The sequence below is a fragment of the Gekko japonicus genome, unplaced genomic scaffold (genome assembly GCF_001447785.1).
Source record: "Gekko japonicus isolate JY-2015 unplaced genomic scaffold, Gekko_japonicus_V1.1 scaffold167, whole genome shotgun sequence".
NCBI lineage: Eukaryota > Metazoa > Chordata > Lepidosauria > Squamata > Gekkonidae > Gekko > Gekko japonicus.
In genome coordinates, this window is record NW_015164670.1 from 191,499 (window position 1) to 211,973 (window position 20,475).

A 20,475-nucleotide genomic window follows, 5' to 3' on the forward strand; every position below is an offset into this window, starting at 1 on the left:
AGATATGCCATTGCATCTGGGACGTCGCCCAGTGATGTCCCTGTTTCTGGGTGGGGATTTCCCTGCCAGCCAGCTGGCTGCTGGCAGATTGGAGCCCCCAAAAGTGGGGGAACCCCCGCGGGGGGTGGGCAACCCTAGTACTATGGAAGCTTGTTGGATGACCTTGGCCGAATCGAGCCTAACCTACCTCAAAGGGTCGCTGTGAGGATAAAATGGAGAGGAGAATGATGTGAGTTGCTTTGGGTGCCCATTGGAGAGAACAGCAGGGTATAAATATATCAACAAGTTTGAAAAGTGTGAATATGTCTCCCTCTCACCCATCTTCTCCAGGCTAAACATATTCCCAGTTTGTTTCCTTGTAGAACATGTTTTTCAGTTCCTGTCCGCTCATTCTGTAAGCCAGCACACAGTGAGTCAAAAGGTCAGTGGCCAACCATCTTGGCCGAATCAGCTGAGATCCCTTAAGTGTATCCTTTAGGTAGATTCAAGTGGGTAGCCATGTTGGACTGAAGCAGCAGAACAAAGTTTGAGTCCAGTGGCACCTTTAAGACCAACAAAAGTTTTAATCAGAGTGTAAGCTTTCGTGAAGAAGTGTGCATGCACACAGAAGCTTATACCTTGAATAAAACTTTCTTGGTCTTAAAGGTGCCCCTGGACCCAAACTTTGTGTCATTTGGTGTTATCTTTGCAAATGAATTTAGCATGCTGAAAACCTGGAGCTGCTCCTTCCTACATAAGAAATGAATGCACATGAGAAGTGTTTGTTTCTAGTTAACCTCTTCCAGGCTTCGACACCGCCACGTTTGTTTATTAATCACTCCGTCTCCGTTCTAAAGCTGTGGCTGAGCGTCTGAATATCAAAGCCGTTCAGCAGCCTCATCAAACCACAGACTGCCTCTGTGCAAACCTACATTTCTTTGTACTGGCACCATAATATCACGATAGCAAATATTTTTTCCTGAACCCGAAGGGTTTGCTCAATGCTAGCATTAAGGTTATTTGTGTTAAGATTCTCTCCCCCCTGCTCCAAATCCAGCATAGGTTTTGAAAACGTCCCATTTTCGTGCATATATTTATTTGATTTCTATCCTACTCCGTCTCCATGGAGCTCAAGGCAGTTTACATAACGCCCTCCTCATTATCCTCATGCCAACCCTGAGAGATAGGTTAGTCTGAGAGAGAGGTCACACAGGAAGCTTCAAGGCAGAGTCGGAACTTGAATGCAGGCCTGTTCAAGTCACAGTCTAAAACCGCTGTGTCGCAGTGGGTCTCCTGAAAGGCATGATTCAGAAGCACAGGTGGTATCTTGCCGGTGTTTGGTTGGACCTCTAAGCCCCAGAGATGCTCTGCAAAATGAATGTGGCAGCAAGTTCTGTAATACTGAACAAGAGAGGATGCCAAAGGGAAGCACACGATCCCCAGGCCCAGAAATCTCAAGGGGATTGGCGGTGTTATTTTTACAATATAAATTCCTTTCTTTCACCTTGTTTTACATACTTAAAAAAGAAAAAGAACCCTGATCAAAACAAACCTGATTAGAATTTTCTGCAATTTTAAGATGGAGGAAGGGTTTCTGGGCACAGAGGCTGTTTAACCCTTTTCCTCTCATGGTTCTTCTTCCGTTTGCTCCTCCAAGCCTGCACTTAAGGTTGCCAGCTCTGGGTTGGGAACTACCTGGAGATTTTGGGGGGATGAAGCCCCGGGAGGGAAGGGTTGGGGGAGGGAAGGGACCTGAGCAAGGTGTAATGCCATAGAGCCCACCCTCCAAAGCAACCATTTTTCTCCAGGGGAACTAGTCCCTGTAACCTAGAGATGAGTTGTAATTTCAGGAGATCCCCAGGACCTACCTGGAGGCTGGCATCCCTGATGGTTCAAGTTAAGCTATTAGCAGATATTGTGAGTGAGGAAACCCAAGTCCTTGTTCAAGCCTGGGGGAGAGAGTGGTCTGAATCACTTCATTAATCCTAATTCAACACTTTTGTACTAGATTTCCCCTTTGAAGTTCTTTTGGAAGAGAACAGTAATAGCTAAATTAATGAGAGAATTAGTTTAGGCAGCTGCAAGACTCGTTTTTGTGTCTGTGTGTTTGCAGAGAATGAGACTACCCTTCCGGAAGAAAATGCCGGAAGGCTTTCGAAACCCACTGCTGCCAGAGCTGCTCTTTCCTTGGAAGAGCAGGAAGCCGTGTCATGATGCATTGCTTAGAAATAAAGTCCCATAGAAATGTATGGGGTGGCACATAGCCTGGATTAGCCCAGGCTAGCCCAATTTCATCCTAAGCAGGGTCAGCCCTAGTTAGTACTTGGAAGGGAGACCACCAAGGAAGTCCAGGGTTGCTACGCAAATGCAGGCAAGGGTAAACCACCTCTCAATGTCTCTTGCCTTGAAAACCGTAAATTGGCTGTGACTTGATGGCAGCAAAAAAGTGTATTGAAGATCAGCACACAGGTGTTAAAATCTGGTTTGATCAAGAATTCTGCTGAGTTTTTCACAATATTTTGGTTGGCCCTAGTAAAAAGGATATTCCATGGATTTGGGATTTTTTTTTTTGTGGCTGACTGAACTCCTTTGAACCTTTGTGGAACCAGAGTTGTGCAGAGGTGATGGAGGATTAAAAACAGAGAGCAGTACATGGGGAGGGTATTTTTAACCCCATCCCTGGTAGGGAGAGCTTGCAGTGGGGTGGGACCAGTCAGTTTTACGCTAGACTGCAAGCGTCCGTCCTCAGTCCTCCTTTGTGGTGTCTCCTGACCAGATTGGCTAGGAACGGCCTCCAGTCAGCCAACGGCGCTTGTCTTCCTCGCCTCTCTAACAACAGCCCATTCATTGGCTGCTCGAGCAAACAGCTCATGGGCAAGGTGTAAAAGCCATCTTCATTGATTCAGGCAGAAAGGAGGCTGTTGCTGGGCAAAGAAATGCAGAAAAGACCTGGGATGTTTGTGCAACTGTTTTTGGTTTCTGGACTTTGCCTCATGCCACACTGTAAATCAGAGGAGATTGCTATCTGGGGCTTTTTTTTTTTTTTTTTAATTTTTAATATAAAAACCAACATTTAAACAAGAGACATTAATCAAATGTTATACTATGAAACGGTAAACAACCATAGGATTTGATATAAATATGCCCAACACGATTAGCAATCCATGTTATTCCAACGAAGCGGAGTGGGATTGCACTGAGACAGTTAAGAGTCACACAAGCCCAGGGCTACCTTGACTGTGTTTGAAGAAGAAGAAGAAGAGAAGAAGAGATTGGATTTATACCCCGCACTTCACTAGTACCCAAAGGAGTCTCAGAGCAGCTTACAATCTCCTTTCCCTTCCCTTCCCACAACAGATACCCTGTGAGGTAGGTGGGGCTGAGAGAACTGCTTGTGAAAGAACAGCTCTGAAAGACCTTGTGACTGACCCAAGGTCACACCAGCAGCTGCATGTGGAGGAGTGAAGAATCAAACCCGGTTCTCCCAGATTAGTCCATGCTCCTAACAGCTACACCCAACCACATCATTTTGTCCACTGGTAAGAGCTTTTGCTGTACAGTGCTGCACATATTTGCTATTGCTCTGGATCACAGCCTCAGTTCTACACACTTGCTATTTAACTGATTTTTTTTAAATGCCCCTTTCTGGCTTATGTGATAAATTCTAAAATACAACAACATCCATCAAATAAATTAAGAAATCAATCAACAACAGCAGCCAACCATAAATCATAGAAGACTTATCGCAATTCCCTGCTATGACCATCAATAAACCAGAATACTTGCTTTTAATCACCAAAAGCCCTCCTGAAAAGGGCTGTCGTGCATCATCTGCTCGGTGATAGCCAAGGTGGGGAACTGCAGACCTCCTCTAAAAGGTCATTTCATAAACTGGGGGCCGTTAACTGTGAAATATTTTCATCCGGCCAAGGTAGACCGCATCCAACAAACAGATGGAATGGTTGAAAGCAATCGTTGTTCAGGACTGAAGATGAACAGGAGTCTTGTGGCACCTGAAAAAGACTACTCGTTTGATTCCAGCATAAGTTTTCATGGATCTAGCCTGCTTCCACATAGAGAGCAGGAAGCCCCACAGCAAAGCCCCCAGACTTCTCACCTGATTTGTGTGCAATTCATCTGGCTCCCTTCAGTCAGGAGAAAAGACAAACCTAATTTTTCTCCAAAGCAAAGGGAGAAACTTCAGAGAAGCTGTGGCTTAAGGGGTGTTTGAATTTCCCCCCTCTGTTTCCAGCCCTTTAAAGGGCTCTTCTGGTTTCATAGCTTTTATTTTCATTTATTATATTTACTTTCCTTATAGCCTGCCTTTCTCCCCGATGGGGTCTCAAAGCAGCATACATCGTTCCCCTCTTCTCCGTTTTATCCTCACAATAACCCTGTGAGGTAGGTTAGGCTGAGTGTGTGTGACTGGCCTAAAGTCACCCAGGAAGCTTCTCTGGCACAAGTGGGGTTTCAAACCTGGGTCTCCAAGATCCTAGTCCGACACTTTTAACGACTACACCATGCTGGCTCTATGAGCCATGTTGTAGCACTACAGGCAGAATATTTTTTTCTTACTTTAGAAGAAGAAGAGATTGGATTTATACCCCACCCTTCACTATCCAAGGGAGTCTCAGAGCGGCTTACAAATTCCTTTCCCTTCCCCTCCCCACAACAGACACCCTGTGAGGTAGGCGGGGCTGGGCAGCTCTGACAGAAACTGCTCTTTTTTTCAAGAACAGAACTATCAGAACTATGGCTTGCCCAAGGTCATCCAGCAGGTGCAAGTGGAGGAGTGGGGAATCAAACCCGGTTCTCCCAGATTAGAGTCTGCGCACTTACCCACTACACCAAACTGGCTCTCTATAGGGACCAAGTCATTTATAAACCAACTGATCATTTTGTCAGTTATGCAACCACACATGTAAATGCCATGACCTGTTCTATGATAACACACACCCCCCAATCTGGACACTGGTAAAACTATATCTGGAGTCTTTTTCTTTTACTCTTTTGTTAAAGGATTCAACGGAATGAAGCCCATATGTTTTATTATTAGCTAGTGACTCAGCAGCTCCAAACCACAAAGGAGGAAGGAGATGTTCAGATATATTAGTTGTTTACGAGGTAATTATGAGTTGTCAATATGGGCTTGTTCCAAAGAGGGCAATGACTGGATACATCAGGCCATAGGAAGAGAGGATTGCAGCTACGCCGCTCTCCACTGAAAAAGAAGCTATGTTCACTGGGCTAGTCCTTCCTGTGTCTGTACTGGATGACTTTTCCATCTTTTTAGACACTTCCACATCCTAAAAGACATGCAGAAATACATTGGTTTACCCGATGGGCCAAAGAGCACCCACCCCTCCCAGGACTGTTTCAGGAAAAGAAAATGGCCCCAAAAGGGAAGGTGGAAGCCCCTTTTCCACAAGCCTGATCCAAACTGGCATCCTGAGCATGCGAACTGAGGAGAGTCCACACCTCTCTTACTTTACATGGGGTAAAAGACATAGGGTAGCCAGTGGGCTGTAGGGGCAGTTGCCCTGGGCTCTGCCCTGGGGAGGGTCTGACCCCTGCCCCCCAGAGAGGAAGGAAGAAGATAATGAGGAGGCTCCCACCACTGACATTGCTTGCGCCTGCCCTGCCTGGGGCTTGAGCAGCCCCAGAATTACTAAGACTCCCCCCCCCCCAAACATATTTCTCTTCCTCTGCCATCTACCTTTTTTATAAACATCCAGCCTGATGAAGAGTTATGGCAAACTCAAAAGTTTGCACACTGTTTGGTTATCATTTGCTTTGGTCTTAGTAAATGGTGTCACATGGGTTTTGATTTTGGATCCCACTTTAGACTGACCCAAACTACCCAGAACTTCCATCTGCCCTTTCAGTGTGTTTCAGTGGCCTTCGTCCCCTCTGTTCAGAATTGTTTTTCTCTTTTTCTTCTTGCCATCGTCACAGCTGACTTATAGCGACCCCATGGAGTTTCCAAGTCAGGAGACATTCACAGGTGGTTTGCTATGGCCTGCCTCCATGTCACAACCCTGGTGTTCCATGGTGGTCTCCCTTCCAAATACTGACCAGGGCCAACCCTGCTTAGCTTCCAAGATCTGACAAGATCAGGCTTGCCTGAGGTAACCAGATCAAGGCTTTTCTTTATACACATGTGTATCTATCTTTCTGCCATGCATCTGATAGACGCCACAAAACCTGCTGCTGCAATCTATTTTTAAGGTGGTGCAAGGTTATTATATTGGGGGGGAGGGTTGCTCACCACACAGGGCAGTGAAGGTATCAGGATGATTTGGAGTTTTTCAGTGTTGTGATTTCAGAAGTGCTTCTTCAGCAGCGTCTTAATTTTGAGAGCCAATTTACGATTCTGGACCAGTGCTCGGAGTCTGCAGAGGAACAAACATTGTTTGAACAGCACTAATCTTTGCCCTCGCACCTACATTTGTCCCATCTCTTCTTCCATTTTTTTTCTGCGTCTTGCACAGCTGTTGTTCTGCACGTCCCAAGAGGAAGCTCAATCGGTTTGTTTTCTTAACTCACCTTGGAGGCTAAATAAAACAGCCAGATACCATGTTTGTTACCAAAAAACCCTGTTGTTCCTGGCTCAGGTATATCTATGCAAAATGTGGGAAGACAATCAGCCTCTTGATGTTTAAGGCCACGATTTACAGCCTTAACTAGCTGTTCCAGTTGAGCTGGAATCCTTCCACCCTGATCCATGCACTGTGCCTTTACTTGAGGAGCCAATCCCACTGCATTCAGTGGGACCTTGCTTTGAAATGAAAGGTTGCCAAGGGCTGTATCCTTTATCTGAAATCACTCCCATCCAGCTACGAGTAAATCTGCACACAAGTGGGAATGCCCAATTTAAGACTTTAGACCGATCCAGTCTATGCTCAGATTTAGCTGGTTTGTTAATCAGGCAATTTATTTACTTACTTAGATCATAACCTTACAACCACATCCTTTAATTTGTATTGTGTGTGTGTGTCTGGACTAACAGTAAAATCCTCAAAACACTTTCCTTGGAGTAAGCCCTGTTGAATAGATTTAAGTAGGATTCCAAGTCGAGCTGTTTAGGATTACTCTCTCAATGGATGAAGAATTGTGGGTGACTCATTTTCAGGCTGGTTTAGGCTTTTAGGGAGCAATCCCGTTTACTAGGGAGTAAACCCTGTTCTCAGTAAAGGTGTTGTATTGGGCTGCTTGTGACTCAAATATAGGCTGATTATATTACAGGAGTAAGATTGTGGAGTTTTTAAATATGTCTGTATACATATATGTAGTTGTTGTTCTGAATGCCAACTTCTTGTTTGTTTTACCATCAAGTCATAACTAATTTATGGCAACCTGGTAGGGTTTTGAAGGGAAGAGATGAGCAAAGGTGGTTTGCTATTCCCTGCCTTTGCATAATAACCCTGGACTTCTTTGGTGGTCTCCCATCCGAGTACTAACCAGGGCTGACCCTCCTTAGCTTCCAAGACCTGCTGAGATCAAGCTAGCCTGGGCGTATGCAGTCAGCCTGCATAAGCTCTGCATGAGAAAAGCCTGCATTCCTCCAACCCGCCAAAAGACAAATTGTGTGCAGAGGTACTGCTGTTCCTTCCTCCAATGGCAATCCTGTACAGAATTACTCCAGTCTAAACCCATTGAAATCAACAGCTGAAGCAACTCTGCATAGCATTGCATCATAACGGCAGCAGTCCTATGCATGAGTACTGGTGGAAAAGCTCCTTTGAACACAATGGTATTTATATCCGAGCAGACGTGTTTAGGCTCATGCTGCAGCACTGCTTTGTTTTAAACAGAGTTTAGAGCTGGGTGCATGCTTTCATTTCACCTTAACTGTTTTCCTCTAAAATAACTGTATATGCTGCTTTAATCCTGCCTGACCGGAATTTGAACTTGGTGCACACCATCCTAGAGACACTATACCCAGTTTCCAGTGTTTCAATCAGAACATTGTTTCCTTTTGCAAGCAAAATCTTTACTTTTTTCAGAAGTCCTGTCTTTACTTTTCTCAGAAGCCCTGTTGATTCGAGGAGGACTTATTTACCATCAAGGGTGCAGTCGGCCATGAACAAGCCCTGTTGAATTTAACTGGCCTTACTTCTGAGTAAAATACAAGGGCGTAGGCTCTAAGTGCAGTAAGCCGTTCCTTCCCTCCTCCCCCCTTGAAAACATATATACAAACACACACACACATACACACACAAACAATCAAGTTGCAGCTGATTTATGGGAACCTGGTAGAGTTTTCAAGGCAAGAGACGTTCAGAGGTAAGTTTGCCATTGCCTGCCTCTGCGTAGCGACCCTGGACTTCATTGGTGGTCCCCCATCCAAATGCAAACTAGGGCTGACCCTGCTTAGCTTCCAAGATCTGGGTAGCCTGGGTTGTCTGACTCAGGGCATACCCTAAAAACAAGAGACAGCTAAAATTAATAGTATTTTTATATTTTATTGGGATAAACTAAAGGTTGCTGTAAATATATGCAAGTTTCTGAATTTCACAGGTTTCCTCAGCAGGCAGAATGGAACAGATTAAGGGAGCAACCTTAATCTGGTCTACTGATATGTAAACCCCATGATATTCAGTGGGGTTTACTCCCAGGGACCTGTTTTTAGGATTGCAGCCCTAAAATACATAGAGCTTGTAGACATGCAACAGTGATGCCTTGTGTCAGCTCAACTCAGTCTGCCAATGAAGAACAATTACAATAAAACAAATAACCAACATTAAAAAACCTATTTCAAGCCTGGAGACAATCCAACTCAGCAGCAACAGGAAAAAAAGCACCAGACTCACTTGGCAGGCGGAAAATATAAAATCATACAGGCTATACCCATAGTTAACATGTTTAAACTGTCAATTAAAAGGTAGAAAAGGACCGAATTAAAACTCCGGGCAAATAAAAACGCTTTGCCCGGGTACATGAATGCCAGAAGAGCAGAAGCCAGGCAGAGGTGCAGAGACAGGTTATAAATGTTTGCCGAGAAAGATGAAATCGTTGTTGATAGTGTTCTCTGCAAGACACAATCTGACGCAGTGTTTACTTGCAAGCCCTACTGTAGCCAGTGGGGGGTTAACCCAAGGCAAATTTGCATAGGATGGCAAATTTAGTTGCACAAACACGGACGTGTTTTCCACTTGCTGTCTCCAAGCCCGCTTAGAAAAAGAAGCACATTACGAAAACGCATATCAGATTTCTATCCCGCGGATTGAAAGTCAGGTTTTCCCGAAGACGTGCACCTTGTGGCGCTAGATCGATCGATTTCCTCCGCGCGGTTGCAAAGATCGGTTGCTTTTCAATTTGTCTGGGGACCTTCCCCCGCCCGTTCTCTTTGTAAAACCAAAATAACCCCCAATTTTTTGTCGCTCCCCACCCCCCTCACGTATTGAGAAATAGAAGCGGAAAACTACCTTTCCCGTGAGCCTAAGCGTGCTTTTCTTTTGTCTATTGGTGCAGACGACGGGAGGGTGGGAAAGTCGAGTGCGAGGACAGCTCCGCCCTCTGCGACGCGATTGGCTGTGCGGTCGGAGTTGGCTCCTCCTCCGAAACGCATCAGTATGAAATGAGCTGCTGTTAGAAAGCATCAAGCTATTTTTCTTTGCTTAGAGGAGGTTGAGAGTGGCGTCCGCTCGAGCCCTCTAGAACCCTGATGCGCCTGGACACTTTAGAACTCCGCGACTTCCGAACGTTCGGCGATCCAATCCTCCGATCTCCTTTGATATTGATACGACTACCGGCGTCTTTTTCCTGCCTTATGCAATCCCGAGCTTGTTATATTCTTCCCAAGAATTATTATTATTTTTATAAGGCAAGCTCTCCCAAGTTTTGGAACTCGCTATTAGTAATAGTCTAGTTTCTGATCAGCCCTCCCCTCCCACTAAAACGGCGCTATGATCGTGGCGGACCCCGAGAGCTGCGGCTGCTCCAGAGTCGAAGCCTATTTGCCCTGTGAAAACTGCGGAGCTTTGAGTGGTAAAAAGGTAAAGCAGAAATTCTAGGATCTTTTTTAAAAAGTGATTTGGTTTGGGTCTGGGATCCTCTGCTGTCCTTTCAGATGCACTTGTGTTTTTAGTTTAGTTTTGTTTTTTCCTGGGCTTTGCGGGGGGGGGGGGGCTAAGAACGCTCCAGTTGCTGCTGCATACCGTAGTTGGGGTCCTTTTCCGACAGGGATATGTTAGAATGTAGTTGCATCAGCCGCAGAGAGTTAAGAATGGGAGAGGGGGTCGGGCGGGGGCTGTTGTAATAGAGACGAGACGTGTGGTCGTTTTGCGCGACCTGACGTGACAGATGTCCCCAGATGGAATGGCCCATGGCCGGCGTACCAGTGAAAGGTCTGCCTCGCCTCGCCCCTTACCAGAGTAGCAAGGAGGTATCACTTCCCCAATAAACATGGTTAGGTTGCTATGTCGGAACAAGTCCCGCTGATCCCGCAGTGGCGTGGAGTTCCAAGGATGCGTGTTTATGAAGACTAGCTGCCGCTTCAACCTTGGCTCCGTTTGGTGTAGGTTAGGAAACAGCGGCGTGGGCCCAAGCAAGCCTCGCTTAAGCTCCGTCCGCCGTTCGTTTAATCGGGACCTAAAGGACTCGGTTTCAGGACTCGGGCAAGTACAGGCTTGTCCCGCACTGCGGACCCTTTCCCCCTACTGTGGGGACAGTTTGAACTGTAGATCTGTTCTTCTTTCTTCAACGTCTTTGGGCATGGCTTTCGTTCTGCTTTATATCCAACGACCCTGTGAGGTGCGTCAGAACCGTCCATTCTGAGTATAGCCCAGTGGATGTCATAACTGGGTGTGGGGGTATGAACCCAAATCTCCCAGGACTCGCTTTCTTTGACACTTTACTACGGACCATTACCTGTAGGGCTTGTTCCTGAAAGTTTTTGTCTCGCTCAACTAGCGATGAAAATGCTAAGAGCTTTGGTTAGGTCTACTTAGAGTTTGCATGCACTGGAATGCTTTGCTCGATTTGGAAGTAAACCCCACCATAATAAATTGGCTTAATCCCAGGCAATTTTGTATGGGATTGCATCATTAAAGTGGGATACCCCTTTAAATGCACTCTTTCCTTCATCCTTTTTTGGGGTTGGTTTCCTCCTTTCAAACCATGCTAGCGGGTTAGGGGAGGCTGACCCAGATGAATAAATCCTGTACATGTAGAAAAGAGCACCCTCCCAGAAATTTTGTTATGGTGCTACTGGACTCTTTTCTGCTGCTACAGATAGACTAACACGACTACCCACCTTGATTTGTGAATTTAAAACCTTCAGGGCAAGAGTGATTTTTTTCCCAAAGGGATTAATCCAGTGTTTCAACTTGCTGCATGATCTTGGGGGCCAGTCATATGCACTGTCTCTCAGCCTAACCTACCTTGCGGGGTTGTTGAGAACAGCACAGAAGAGATGAGTGTTGCATTGGGCCCCCATTGGGGAGAAAAGAGAGGTATAAATACATAAATAACAGGTGTGCAGAGTTCTTCTTTGGAGGGTACTTCTTGGGGTTTGCTCTGTTTTGGCTTCCATTTTCTTGACCCCAACTGTCCATAGATCCCCCCTCCCTGTAATAAAGCCTTACTTTTTAGGGCAGCTCTTACTGTAATAGTAAAGGGACTGAGATGTCACCTGTTTGGTTTGCCAGTTAGAGAAGCTTCAAAGACATGATCCCTGTATCCTCTGGTGCACTGCCCAGGGATGCAAGAACATAAGGGACTGCAAATTAGCCAGGAGGACAGAAGCTCCCCAAAGAGCCTGGTGACAATCAAGTGAGCTCCAGCATCTTGAGAGCCACTGAGTCAAAACAACTGCTTTGGCCCTTGACAGTTTACGAGGGGAGGAGTGTGCTGGCATTTCCACATTTCCCTCCCTCCCCCGTGACTCCCCACCCCTCAGCTTCAGCTTTGAGTGGGTGGAGCAAGTGCTTGAAGGATCCCAATAGCATTTGCCTGCAGGTTTACTCTGCTGAAGATGGAACCGAACAAAGGGTGGATTATCAACCCAGGCTTTTGACAGAGCCTTCCCCTGATTGTGCAACTCTCAATCCAAGCAAGCCTTGAACGCCCTTGCCTCTGTGCCCTCTTTCCTTGTGCCACCTCCTTAGTACAGATGAGAACAGACCCCCTGCTTACACTTCATGTGTAAAGTTGCTTTTTCCCACCAAAGACATACTTTTTTATTTGGCCAACTTGTGTCTCCACCCAAGATGGTTCCGAAGAACCTTCAAGGTGGGAAGCAAACACGCTAAGCCAGAGCTTTGAAATTTGTTCCGGCATAGCCCCTAAAGGTGCAATCAAGATTTAAAAAGAGCAGTAAAAATATACCGTAGATCTCCTTCAGTTGATCAGTAAAAGCATTCAAACAAGGTCCCAAAATTCCTTTGTTTCGGTTTTTTGAGTTGATCTTCTTTTTGTAAATGACTTTTTTAAAAGGTAAGACTCCAGCTGGTCTTAGTACTCTGGAGGAAGAGTTTATCACATGGGTACCACCACTGAAGAGGCCCTGCCCTTCAGCCAGAGTGCAAGACAACTTATGTTGATACAAATACACAGGGAAGGTAATGGTGAAGTTATAGGCCCCGGAAGGAGTGTTCCCTCTAAGCTGAGTTAGTGTGAGCTAGCTGACAGTTTTTTAGCCTCCAGCTCACACATTTTTGTTTTAGCTCAGGAAGGAAGGATGGCTTCAGAGCAAACTAATTTATGCAGTAGCCAAATCGCTCGCTCACAACTTTAATGCCATTAGTTCACAAAGTAGAATTTCTGCTCACAAGACTCTTCCACTTAGAAGGAACATTGCCCGGAAGTAGCCTGTATCTGAACTGAACTGTAAAAAACAAAAAACAAAAAGTCATGCCAATAGTTTGAATTGCATTCTGAAACACGTTGGAGTGTGCTGAAAGCACTGGAATACTTCACACCAGCTTGTTAAATTGAAGGCTGCATTCTGAACCAATTGAAGTTTCCAGCGTTCAGTGATAATTACTAATGAAGTGTGTTGCAACAGCCCAGCCTGGAGGTTAATAAGGCAGCTGGAAACTAAGGTTTGCAGAACAAAAGGCAATCTATTCCTGCTTCTCTTAAATTAGGGGGTGGGGGTGGTTTTTGAGAGCAAGGATGGCAGGGGGCAAATGTTAGAGTAGCGGCAAAAGGATCAAACTTAGTGTTTTTCCATAATTTTATATTTATACAGACTGTATTAGAAGAGACTTGATGGGGGAACATACAAAGAAAGAATCTGGTAAAACAAGGGCAGCAGAGGAGTTGGTAAATTAAAAACCATGCCTGTTAATTCTTCTGCAGTGAAATGATCCTTATCCCCGCCTGGTTTTGCAATCAAAGTGTGTGAGGCTGTGCTATATAGCAGCTAAGAGAATTTTTATTAGAAAGTTATGCCGCAGTGGATATCCAAAGCAGTGTACAACATAAGTCTTCTCCATTTTATTCTTACAACAACCACCCTGTGAGGCAAGATAGGCTGAGACTGACTGGCCCAAGGTTACCCAGTGAGTTTCCATGGCAGAGTAAGGATTCGAACCTGGGTTTCCCAGATCCTAGTCTGGCAGTCTAAGCGCTACACTACACTGGCTGGTAGGGGCTGTGATCAGGCCAAGTCTGCGCTTGGCGTTTTGCCTCCTGCACAATCTGATTAGATGGCCTTAGTCAAATTACTGTCTTTTCATGCCTCACCTGCAGTAGGGGGAGTAGGTGCTGTCCTACTTTGCAGGGCTGTTGTAAAGGATGACAAAACAGCTTGCGAGTGAAGCACTTTTGAGTTTTGAAAGTTCCATATAAATGTTATTAAATTACCCAAGATCCTGTGTCAACTAGGCAGAATTAACTGCCTCTCATTACAGTCCTAGGGAAATGGGGGGAGGGGCATTTTGATAAAATTGAGAACTCTTCACCTGTTTAGCTGCTGTTTCTTTCAAATATCTCAGGGTATAATGTCAGTTCTTTGCTCTCAAGGTAGTTCCGAAACAAGAAAGGCACCCTGCTTTCTGTATGGGATTAGCAGGCCTGTGTGGGAGCATGGCACATGCCAAGAGGTGTGATGTCCCACAGGAGGCCTTTGATATCCCACAAGACGCCTTTGATGTCCCTGCCCAGCTGGGTCTGTGTTTGAACCCTGAATGCAAACCTTAACTGAATAGGGGTGCACAGCTGTCTGCTCCTCCTGCCGTTTCCAAACTGATTTGTTGATGTGACATTATTTTGCTTTGCTTTCCTGACTTGAGCCACAGAGTTCCTTATACACTCCAATTGTTCAGCATAATAATGTTGCAGTTCGAGAACTGGTGTGATCTTGCAAATAAAAGACACCGGAGTTATTGGCTCAGAGTTCAGGGGTTTTTTCCCCTAGCAAACCTCCCCCCAAAAAAACATTTTTCAGAAGAAGAAGAAGAGAAGAGAAGAGATTGGATTTATACCCCGCCCTTCACTTGGAGTCTCAGAGCGGCTTACAAACTCCTTTCCTTTCCCTTCCCCTCCTCACAACAGACACCCTGTGAGGTGGGTGGGGCTGAGAGAACTCTGACACAAACTGCTCTTTTTCAAGGACAGCTGTGCCAGAGCTTGTGACTGACCCAAGGTCACATCAGCAGGTGCAAGTGGAGTAGTGGGGACTCAAACCCGGTTCTCCCAGATTAGAGTCCGCACACTTAACCACTACACCAAACTGGCTCTCAGACACATAAACAGCCGGAATGTGGGAGAGAGAAGAACTGATCTGCTTTGTTGCCTGCATGTAATTGGTGCATATTGCAGGTAACCAGGGAAGAAGCTGTTAGCAAGTATGTTATCGCTGGGAGCTGCACGTACCCTGTTCTGCGTACAGCGCATATCCATTTTTCATGGCATAACATTCTGCAGAGAGACCCACATTTGTGCTTGCAATGTATGCTCATTCCTTGAGATAAAATGTCTGTTTGCTTCACACGGGATGGAGTATACTGGACACATGCTTTGTTAGTGATGTGATGTGTTTGTTACTAGTTAAGCAGCTATGAGAGATTGGGGTATATTTAGCAATGTGTCCAGATCTGAACCCTAGGTGTTCCGGACATCCATGCATTGCTGAGTATCACACTATCTGTGTGCTGTAGCAATCCTTTGCTACTGGACTGGCTTGTCCACACAGGAAAATCCAGTTGCAGATCATAGTTATAGCACAACACCCAACTCCTCCTTCCTGTTACAACTCCACTGATATTGTGCTGCATTTATATAGCACTTTAGAGAGTTCCATTCAAACCCTTTTTGTAGATCTTCCTGTGATCCGTGTAACAAAAAGTACATAAGTATTATTCCTCTAGTTCTCTGCATGCTACTTGGGAGTCAGATGCATTAGTTCAGCTGGGCAGTGTGCTGGCTTGCACCGGGAAAAATGCACTTGTGCTCTTTAAGCAACTATTGAACAAGCAATGCCATCTAAAGAGAATCAGTGTTATGTAGTGGTCAGAGTGTTGGGCTAGGATCTGGGTGACCCAGGTTCATATCCCCACTCTGCCCACCCAGTGGGCTCACTGGGTGACCTTGGGCCAGTCATGAATGTTCTGCCTAACCTACCTCACAGGGTTGTTTGAAGATTAGATGGAGGAGGTGACAACAATGTAAGTTACAATAATGTAAGTTGTTTTCCGTCTCCATTGGGCAGAATGTTTTGGAAGAAACCTAACTGAGCATTTGGGAGGTGGCAGCAAAGTGGAGGAGAGAAATCTGCACTGGAGCCCTTCAGAGTTTCAAAGTGGACTTCAGCATCTCTTGGGATTTTCAGGATCCACAGATGAACCTCCATGAGAGAACAATATATGCCACGAAGTTCTGAAACTTGTAAACAGTATAGAGATGGGGAGAAACTCTTTTTTTTAAAATGGACATGGTAAAGCCAGTTCTTCATGTAGTTAACACATCTGAAACCAAAAATAGTGAATGGAAACAAACCACATTTTGTTGTGGCATCCAAATCAAGCAAAATGTCAACCTGGGACTTGTTCTGTCACTTACGAATCAGGTTTCTAAAGCAGCTGAATCTTGATTTGTAGGCAAAAACTAACCTCCGGTTTGGCTGTCCCAACAAACTGCAGTTTAAGGATATAAGAAGAGCCCTACTGGATCAGATCAATAATCAATCTAGTCTCACATAGTAGCCAGCCAGTTCTTCTGGATGGCCAAGAACAGGGCACAGAGGCTGAGGCCTTCCCCTGATGTTGCCTCCTGGCTCTGGGATTCTGAGGCTTAGTGCCTCTGAATGTGGAGGTTCCCCTCAGTCACCATGGCTAGTAGCCATTGATAGACTTATCCTCCATGAATCTATCTAATCCCCTTTGAAAGCTTGTGAGGGGGTTGAAGGAACACATGGACTGGAGGATTCCCTGGGGTCCTCACCAGGAACAAATCATAGTTGGCTCATGAAGCTGAACACAACTTCCTGGTAGATTGAGGGGGGTTCCTGGTAGATGGAGGGCAGGCTTGGCTTTGCTGGCAACAGGTATGGAAGCCTCTTTGGCCTCTTCAGTTTGTTTTGAAGACAGGCTTGTTTTGCTGTTGTGTGGGCATGTAATTTGCTTAACCTTTCCTGACTCGCTTATCAAGTCTGCGTTTGCCAGTTCCTGACTAAGCATGAGCAGCTTGATGCAGCGTCACTCTTCCAAGTCAGCACATTGGAGCTTGTTCAGTAACTCAGGTCCCTGATACCAGTTCTTTTGACAGGACATCGAGAGGGTTTCCCATGCTAAAAATCTGAGAGCTTAGGTGTCAGATCAGCTCATGGGCTGCTTGCCCTGTTGGCTTAGACAAACAATAGCCTTCTTCATTTGTAGATGTTATAGCCAGAGGAGGATGTTGTTGTGGTTAATTAGTTTAATAAGCCTTAATTATTGCCCACAATACCAGTTCATAAACTTAACTACCATCCCCGGGGTGACTTACCATGCAGTTTCGGGCGGGGGGGGGGGGAGGAATCAGAGTTAGTTGAATTTAGGTTTATTTAAAATGAAAGTGTCTGAACTGAACTAGTGTGGGGGGCTATGAACTTGGGAGACTTGTGTTCAAGTTCTCCCTTAGACATAAAAAATTGGGATTCAAACCTGGGTCTTTGAGATCCTAGTTTGAGATCCTAGGCTTAATACTGCATTTTTGAATTGTAAGCTGCCACGAGCAGGACTCTGAAGAGGCGGCATAGAAGTATTCTAAATAAATCTCTCTCTCTTAACCTTAAATCATGACGTGTGTGTCAATTTTTCTGAAATATTTCAAACTCGCAGTCCCTGTTTTAATTCCTACATGATCAGACGTATTTGGAATAGTTTGGAGTTTAAAAGCCCAGTGACTTTTTCCCTATCCTTTTCTTCAGAAATACTGCAATTTACCATCCCCCCCCAACCTTCAAAATCATATTAAGAATCTGAGGAGAGAAACTGTCTTAAGTCAAAATAATTAGAAAAAGCAATCCTTGTATGTTTGGTATCCAAGTAAAGAAAATAACAAGGGAAATGTAAACACAAATTAGATTAACTGGAAATAAATCTAGCAGATGATGAACAGCTGACCTTCCCAAAAAGTTATTTGACATTCAGAGGTATGTGTATGTTTTATTTTCTAGAGTGGGGGGGAAGGTGATGATTTTTTATCATTAAGTGCATCTATTTTCTACCCTTCCTAGGAACTGAAGTTCACCATCAGATTTCCTTGCAGGTACTGAACAGACCTAATCCTGTTTAGTTTCTGCAAGGCTGGCTGTGTCTTGTTAAAGAACAGGGCCCTTGCTTCATCCTTTCTTAGCTACAGGGTTGTAACTTGCAACTGAGTGATTTGCAACTCAAAATATATGTCCCATTGCTGTGTGAGCTGCTGTATACATCAGTAATATTTTTAAAAAATTGTTTTGCATAAAATGACTTAGATTAACTCCTGCTTACTCAGTAAATTTCTGTAGTTCTCATCAAGTGCCGAGAAGTGTATTTGTGCTGAACCAAAATAAGTGAAGGTAAAATTTGCAATTTCAGTGCCTGTAAAGCCAAAGAAAAGTGTCATCTGAAACCAGTAGCGGTCAGGGCTAAACTGTCCCATTTTCGGGGTGTTGGGGGGAGATGATCACATCAAGGGAATAAGAATAAAGGCAAGGATTGAAACAAGCTCAGTTTGCATCTTTAAAAGTAGATAAAGGTGTAGGAGGTATGGTCCAAACATAGGGAGGTAAACAAGTAAGGAATTCTGTAATAAGCAGAATTGGTGGAGAAATGGGTTAGATGGAGAAGAGCACTAAACAGGAGCAGGGTGAGATAATAAGAGTGATGGGCAGGAGATGAGCAGCAGAATTAAGAATGGCATTAAAATTAATGAAGTTATTTGGTGGCAGGGATGAAATGCCCTGTTAAGTGGGGCATTATTGTAACCAGGCTTAGAATCATAGAGCTGGAAGGGAACTCCAGAGTCATCTAGTCCAACCCCCTGCACAATGCAGCAAATTCACAAATACCTCCCATCACACACACCCAGTGACACCTGTTCCATGCCCAGAAGATGACAAAAAGCCTCCAGGATCTCCAGCCAAACTGGCCTGGAGAAAACTGCTTCCTGACCCCAAAGTGGCAATCCCTGGGCATGTAAGAAAGGGCCACAAGAACTAAGCACTGATGCAACCCTTCCTGCCCTCTCTCTCATGATTTACCTAAGTTCACAGAATCGGCATTTGCTGTCAGATGGCTGTCTGGCCTCTGTTCAAAAACCTCCAAAGATGGAAAACCCACCACCTCCCAAGGAAGCCTGTTCCACTAAGGAAGCGCTCTGTCAGGAAGTTCTTCCTAATGTTTAGCCGAAAACTCTTCTGATTTCATTTCAACCTGTTGATTCGGGTCTGACCTTCTAGGGCAACAGAAAACAACTCTGTACAGCTGTTCTTGAAGATGGTTATCATATCACCTCTCAGTCATCTCGTCTCCAGGCTAAACATACCCAGTTCCTTCAACCTTTCCTCATAGGACTTGGTCTCTAGACCCCTCACCATCTTTGTTGCCCTCCTCTGGACACGTTCCAGCTTGTCTATACCCTTCTTGAATTGTGGTGCCCAAAACTGAACACAATACTCTAGGTGAAGTCTAACCAGAGCAGAGTAAAGCGATGCCATCACTTCAGGTGATCTGGACATTATACTTCTGTTGATACAGCCCAAAATGGCATTTGCCTTTTTCGCTGTCGCATCATACTGCTGACGCATGTTCAGTGTATGATCTACTAAGACCCCTAGATCCTTTTCCCATAAACTACTGCCAAGTCAAGTCTCCCCTGTCCTATGATTATGTGTTTGATTTTTCCTACCTAAATGCAGAACTTTACATTTATCCCCATTGAAATTCATTTTATTTGTTTTAGCCCAGGTTTCCAGCCTGTCAAGATCATCCTGTATCCTGACTCTGTCTTCTACTGTATTTGCAACCCCTCCCAATTTAGTATTATCTGTAAATTTAATAAGCATTCCCTCTAGTCCTTCATCCAAATCTTTTATAAAGATGTTGAACAAAACAGGTCCCAGGCTTGAAACTGCTCATTTAATTGACACCTCTGTTTCCACCTTATTATTTTTAGATGTTATAAAGCCTTTGGGGGAGGCTTTGAAGAAACAGACTCTGGGATTTGATTGGCATTGTCTGTAACAGAAAGGCAGAGACATTTGAAAGCCACTGTGGTGTAGTGGTTACACCAGGGTCCCCCAATGTGGTGCCCGCAGGCTCAGTGGCACCCACCAAGTGTTTTTAGGAAGCGGAAGGAGCCAGGTGGAGCTCTTGCCCAGCAAGGGTTTTGATTGGCTGTGCAGATTTTTAAAAATGTTGCTTTGGCAGCAGCTGCCACCACAGCAGAAGGATCTTCTGCTGTGTAATTGAAAGTAAGCTGTGGCAGCAATTTTTTCGCTGGCTCAACCATTTGTGTCTTTGCCTACCACACTGTGCCAGAATTCCAAAGGTGTCCTCAGGCTTAATGTTGGGGACCACTGAGTGAAGCGGTTGGCTTAGGGGTGGGGAGTGTTGGGTTCAAGGTTCTGCTCGGCTGTAGAGCTTGTAAGGTGGCCCAGTCAGTCTCATCTTGTAACTCTTTTTAGAGGGTTGTTGTGAAGATAAAATGGAGAGAGAGACCCCAGGCAAGCCACGCTAGAACTCTTGGAGTTACGGCAAGGCACAAATGAAGCTGCCTTATACTGAATCAGACCATTGATCCATCAAGGTCAGTCTTGTCTACTCTGACTGGCAGTGGCTGTCCAAGATCTGCAGCAGAGGTCTTTCATAACCCCTATTGCCTGAGCCTTTTTAGCTGGAGATACCGGGGATTGAACCTTGGACCTCCTGTATGCCAAGTGGATGCTGTGTTACCCAGAGGGCATGAGAGTTGATTCTGCTATTGTGAAGATGGAAAACTTTTACAGTAATCAGATATTAGGAGGAGAGTGATTAATCTCTGCCAGCACAGATTGTTACTTTTGGAGAGCTGTCTGGTTCCACC

General features: G+C 45.1%; 1 protein-coding gene across 2 annotated transcripts in view; it reads left to right on the forward strand.

Annotated features, from left to right (window-relative positions):
- The first annotated feature begins 9,655 nt into the window (after positions 1-9,655).
- Positions 9,656-20,475, forward strand: part of SESN2 (sestrin 2) — a 45,072-nt gene continuing 34,252 nt past the window's right edge. For both annotated transcript variants that reach the window (XM_015409203.1, XM_015409204.1), the window contains exon 1: positions 9,656-9,977. In XM_015409203.1, coding sequence (XP_015264689.1) covers positions 9,888-9,977 — 90 coding nt within the window. In that variant the 5' untranslated portion in view covers positions 9,656-9,887. The remainder of the gene's footprint in view (positions 9,978-20,475) is intronic.